General features: G+C 40.3%; 1 protein-coding gene across 1 annotated transcript; it reads right to left on the bottom strand.

Annotated features, from left to right (window-relative positions):
• Positions 1–3,930: 3,930 nt before the first annotated feature.
• On the bottom strand, positions 3,931–4,347 carry LOC107787469 (uncharacterized). The gene has a single exon (XM_016609050.2). It carries the CDS (start codon positions 4,345–4,347, stop codon positions 3,931–3,933), a length of 417 nt encoding a protein of 138 aa, XP_016464536.2.
• Positions 4,348–6,395: the final 2,048 nt, after the last annotated feature.

Raw genomic sequence — 6,395 nt, 5'->3', positions numbered from 1 at the left:
TGATTTTAGAAACATATGGGGGTCGTTGGATCTATATGATTTAACAACTAAGATAATTTCTAATAATGGGTTGGGATTTAAACGAAAAATAGGGAATAATTTGTGACAGTTGATGGTTTGAATCAACGGTTCAGATCGCTTGTGTTTGTTTTGTGATTGGGATCAACTGGTGACGTACCATGTCATGATTGGTTGAGAGGTAATGGCAAGGATTGCCAAGTTGGAAGGGGATTGGGTGTTTGGATTGGGTTTTTCCGATTTGGGCCTGGTATTTAAGCCAAAATTAATTTATAGAATAGTCACTTTGTGCTTGGTTAAGGAATTGCCATTGTAGCAGTTAGTTTTAAAAAATATCTCTTTTAAAATCAATTTAAATAAACTTAACAATTTTAATAAAATGTGGTGAAATTATAATTACTATATGCTACTAATTATTTAAATTATCTATAAATGACACTTAATTGTAGCACTAATTTCAAATTATCAATAGAGTAACCTAATTTTAGAAATTAAGGAATAATTTTGTCAAATTGTAAAACCTATGTAATGTATATACAAAAGTTATTTTATGATAGTAAATATATTTGTAATTACACAATATTAGTACTATGTGATTAATTTTGAAACTAATACTTAATTAATTTATAAAATAGATTTTCATTACTAGAAAAATACTTTTAAAGCATTTATTGTAAATTATTAAGCGTGAATAAATTAACTGTAAAAAAGAGGGTCAAAATTGGTTGTCAACAGCTGCCCCTCTTTGACCGAAGACGATGAAAGAGTTTTCAGGTAAAGAAATTGAACCAAAGTCAATTTTGTCCCAACTTTAGGCAGATATTGCAGGAAATGAGGATGGGGAATTGCAGGATGGAGTAGAGGAAAAATTTGGAAGGATTTAGGAATGTTGGACCAAATTCTGGCTTTGAATTGCTTACATACCTCAGGCTTAACGAGGATCAGGTCTCATGTAGTTCTAGAATAAAGACTTTGGGGAAGTGGCACTCACATGAATTGCCTCAATATCGTATTATGATGATATGGCGAGGCGAAAGATTGATCACTCATAATGGATTGAACTTTGCGGCCTGATTTGAATTATTCGAAACTTTGAGCTTGCTGGTCATCCTGAATTGGGATCTGGGATCTTGAGCCCGCTACTGGGTTAGATGTCCCCATAGCGGTGTAGTTCGGTCTACTGCTAAGAAGTAATTCCATGCTACAATGTTTGTTCCTGCAAAACAAAATGAAATACACGATGCGATGTAAATTATGCAGAAATAATGATGTCTGGCTGTCGGCGAGCCGTTATTCGGAATTGAGATGATGGGATACTTGATCCTGACTCGATTTGTTAGACAAGTTGAGTACCGTTATGCAGCTGTCAGAGCATTTGAAAATTGCCTCCGCTTGTTGGGAGAGCTTAACTAGTAAAGTGCGTCTCCACTTACTGCGAGAGCTTTGCACTGAGAAATGTCTTCGCTTGTTGGGAGAGCTTTGCACTGAAATGTAAAGTAGTCCCGGCTTGGGGGAGATCGAAATTGTGCCTAGAGTTGCACGAACAAAACGTTAAAATATTCAAGTTAACAATGAAAATTAAACATGAGCATGCCCAAGAGATACTCTTGACTGCAAAACTAAGTTGCGGCCATCGATTGGAAGAACGTTGGTGACGAGGTTCGTAATTGACTATTCTGGCATTCGTGATTGATGGAGCGGTGCTGCAAATTGCTTTTTGATGTCAAAGTTTGCAGTTTCCTATATAGAAGGCTCCAGTTGGTGAAGCCGACGTTCGATTTGTACAAGGCACTCCGATTGATTGAACTGACAGTTTGCTATATACAGGACTTCGATTGGTGAAGCCGACATGCAATTTGTACAGGGTGCTCTGATTGGTTGAGCTGACGGTTTGCTATTTACAAGACTTCGATTGGTGAAGCCGGCATTCGTTTTGTACAAGATGTTCCGATTAGGTGAGTAGACGATTTGCTATTTACAAATTATCCACATCAAGATGTATGATTCTGAGGCTCCTGCAAAGAATTCAAGAGTTAGCTTTAGTTGTGCTAAAACATTTTAAGTAAAAGGGAGGAGATATAATATTAGGCAAGTGGCGGGTCCGTCATTTGACCCAGTGTGGTTCCAGTGATTCTTTACTCCCTGTGGACCTTGCACTCAAAGAAACTTCTTAGTAAGAGAGGGGGGAAGTTGGTTTGCATCGACACTGGTATTGATTTGCCCCAGCCTTTGACATGATTGTGCCACGGAGTCCGGTAGATGGAGCAGATTACTTTATATATGTATATTTTAGAAAATATTTTAAAAATATTTGTTTCTTTTAAGGCAAATGTCATCGTTCCAGATTATGACATGTTACCAAAAGGGTTCTCCGCACGTGTATGCATTTCTCTAAGAATCCCGTCCAGTTGATGTCAATCTTCTATGGTATCTCTGATAACACAGCAACTGGCCGTTGCGACTGCGTCCTAATTAAAACTAATGCGTTACAGAGGTTTTCTAAGGTTATGACCGAACCCTTTCAAGTTGCATACGTATCCAAAATAGAATCAGGTATGAACGTACTTTGTGGGATAATGATATAATGCGATGAAATGACCGAGCCCGAATCAGGCAGCCTACGTATCCAAAATGGAATCAGGTCGGGACGTAGTTCAATTACAACAAATGCAAAAGATGAGATTAAGAATGAAAAATGGCCGAGTCTAACTTAGACAACATACGTATCTAAGACAAAATCCGGCCAGAATGTAGTTCAATTACAAAAGACGACTAAATCCGATGAGGATTGCCTATGTATTCCTTTTTGAGGAAATCAAGTCGGCGTAGTTCCTAGATATCGTAAGAAATGACATTTGTTTTTTCTATTACAAGAGAAAGAGGGAGAGAAACTGAACCCTATATGGGTTGCCTACGTATCCTTGCGTGGGAAGTCAGGTTGAACGTTCTTCTGTTACATCAAAAATCTAACTCTATTTGCCCTCAGACGTAATATGTATTGATTGCATCCGTGTTGCTCGGCTTCGTGCTAACTCTTCCATCCATTTTTGCTAAGATTAGAGCTCTACCAGACAGTGCTCTGTGGACTACGTAAGGACCTTGCCATTTTGGTGCAAGCTTCCCTTTAGCCTCCTCTTGATGGGGAAAGATTTTCTTCAGAACCAACAGCCCCGGTTCGAATTGGCGAGGCTTCACTCTTTTTTTAAATGCACTAGCCATCCTGTTCTGGTATAACTGTCCATGACATATTGCATTTATTCCTTTCTCGTCAATGAGAATGAGTTGTTCTTCTCTTACCCGTATCCACTATGCGTCGTCCAATTTTGCTTCTTGGATGACTCTTAAGGACAGAATTTCGACCTCTGGGGGTATCACTGCTTCACTGCCGTATACCAACATGTACGGCGTTGCCCCAGTGGATGTTCTAATGGTAGTCCGGTAACCCAATAAAGCAAAAGGTAGCTTCTCATGCCATTGTCTGTAATTGTCCACTATATTTCGCAAAATCCTCTTGATATTCTTGTTAGCTGCCGAGGCTGCTCCATTCATTTGTGGTCTTTAAGCTGTGGAATTGCGGTGGACGATTCTGAACTTTTCACAGATTTCTCTCATGAGGTCGCTATTGAGATTGGCAGCATTGTTAGTGATGATAGACTCCGGTATTCCAAATCTGCAAACGTTGTTGTTACGGACAAATTTTGCCACTACCTTTTTCGTGAAGACTTTTTAATTAGATGCCTCGACCCATTTAGTGAAATAGTCGATGGCTACCAAAATGAAACGATGTCTGTTGGACATTGCATGCTCTATGGATCCTATCACGTCCATGCCCCAGGCAGCGAAAGGCCAGGGTAAACCCATTACATTTAACGTATTTGGTGGAACCCGGATGAAATCTCCCTGAATCTGGCACTAGTGACATTTCTGCATATAGCGGATGTTGTCGCTTTCCATTGTCATCCAAAAGTATCCAGCTCTTAAAATCTTCTTGGCTAATGTGAACCCATTCATATGGGGTCCGCATATCTCTGCATGTATTTCTTCAAGCAGTCTGGTTGCTTCGGCTGTGTCTACATATCTCAGCAAATCTAAGTCGGGGGTCCTCCTATACAAGACTTCCCCGTTGAGGAAAAAGTGGTTTACCAATCTCCTGAGGGCTCGCTTTTGACCATTAGTAGAATTTTCTAGGTATTCTTGGGTTGCAAGAAACTTCTCGTGATACCAAGGTTTACCATATGGTTCTTCATTCACATGGAAGCAATAGGCATGTTGATCCTTGATTTCTATCTCGATGGGGTCGATGTAGTTCTTGTGTGAATGTTGAATCATAGATGATAAGGTCACAAAGGGTGTCGGCAAACTCGTTCTGAATTCTAGGGACGTGAATCTGGCACTGGTGACACTTCTGCACATAGCGGATGATATCGCTTTCCATAGTCATCCAAAAGTATCCAGCTCTCATAGATCAGCAAATCAAATTCTTATATGACCAAAAGTTTTTTATGTTCATGCCGACTGCCATTCTGATTCCAAGGTTGCATGCCTCGTATTCTGCCATATTATTGGTGCAAGGGAATCTTATCTTTGCCGATGCTGGATAGTGTTGTCCAGATTCCGAAACCAAGACTTCCCCAACTCCGACTCCTTTGAAATTTTTGTTTCCATTGAAAAACATCCTCCATCCGAGGTATGATTCTGCAATATCTTCTCCGGCAAATAGTACCTCTTCATTGGGAAAATACGTGGTAAGTGGTTCATAATCCCCATCCACCAGATTCTTGGCGAGGTAGTCAGCTAAGGCTTGTCCTTTGATAGCCTTCTGAGTTATGTACACAATGTCAAATTCGTTGAGGAGGATTTTCCACTTAGCTAGCTTCCCGGTAGGCATTGGTTTTTGAAAAATGTACTTGAGTGGATTGAGCCGAGATATCATATGCGTGGTGTATGCCGACATGTAATGCCTTAGTTTCTGAGCAATCCATGTTAGAGAACAACAAGTGCATTTTATCAAAGTATAATTGGCTTCGCACGGTGTGAACTTCTTGCTTAGGTAGTAGATGGCCTTCTCCTTCCTCCAAGTTTTGTCGTGCTTCCCCAACACACAGCCAAAGACATTGTCCCAGACTGACAAATAGAGCAACAATGGCTTCCCTGGTTCAGGGGGAACCAATATTGGTGGGTTTGAAAGGTACTTTTTGATTCTATCGAAGGCTTTCTGGAATTCCTCTATCTATTTTGTGGCATCATCCTTCTTTAATAGTTTGAGGATAGGTTCACAGATTACTATGGAGTGGGATATGAAACGAATGATGTAATTCAATCTTCCCAAGAAACTCATGACATCTTTCTTGCTCTTTGGTTGTGGCAATTCCTGGATGGCCTTGATTTTTGATGGGTCCAGTTCTATACCTTTCCTGCTTACAATAAAACCCAATAGTTTTCCAGCCAGGACTCCAAACGCGCACTTTGCTGGATTCAGCTTCAAATCATACCTTCGCAAGTGTTTGAATAATATCCTTAAGTCATCCAGATGCTCTGAACTCTTCATAGATTTTATGATGACATCATTCACATATACTTCGATCTCCTTATGAATCATATCGTGAAAAAGGGTCTCCATGGCCCTTATGTAGGTGGCGCCGATATTCTTGAGACCGAACGACATGACCCTATAACAATAGACTCCCTAAGGAGTGGTGAAAGTTGTCTTCTCTGCATTTTCCTCGTGCATTAGGATTTGGTGGTATCTGGCAAAACAATCCAAAACTGACTGCAGTTCATGCTTCACACATTTGTCGATGAAGATGTGGATATTTGGCAAGGGGAAATCGTCCTTTAGGCTAGCTTTGTTGAGATCCCGGTAATCTGCACATATTCTGATCTTTCCATTTTTTTTTGTCACTGGGACGATGTTTTCCAACCAACTTGGATAGTTGGTGACCCTTACTACATTTTCCTTTATCTATTTGCTCACCTCCTCTTTTATCCTCAAACTTAAATCGGGTTAGAATTTCCTGGGCTTCTGCTTGGCCAAAGGTCTAGTAGGGTTAGTGGGTAGTCGATGCAAGACAATATCGGTGCTTAATCCTAGCATGTCATCATAGGACCACGAAATACCTCGACATATTGTCGGAGGAGCTCAATCATTTTCCCTTCTACTCGACTTCTAGCTGAATTCTGATTCTGGTTTCTTTCATATCTTCTTCACTTCCAAGATTGTATACTTCCGTTTCTTCAAGGTTGGGCTTCTTCTGACTCTCCAGCTACTCGATCTCATGCGGGAGATTGTCTGGCATCATACTCTCGCATATTCCTTGTAATCCGGATCGTTGCGCTCAGTAGTTTCGTTACAAGTCATAATTGTGGAACGTGTTTTT

Source organism: Nicotiana tabacum, chromosome 14, assembly GCF_000715075.1.
Source record: "Nicotiana tabacum cultivar K326 chromosome 14, ASM71507v2, whole genome shotgun sequence".
Classification (NCBI taxonomy): Eukaryota; Viridiplantae; Streptophyta; class Magnoliopsida; order Solanales; family Solanaceae; genus Nicotiana; species Nicotiana tabacum.
This window is presented reverse-complemented; position numbering and strand designations above follow the sequence as displayed.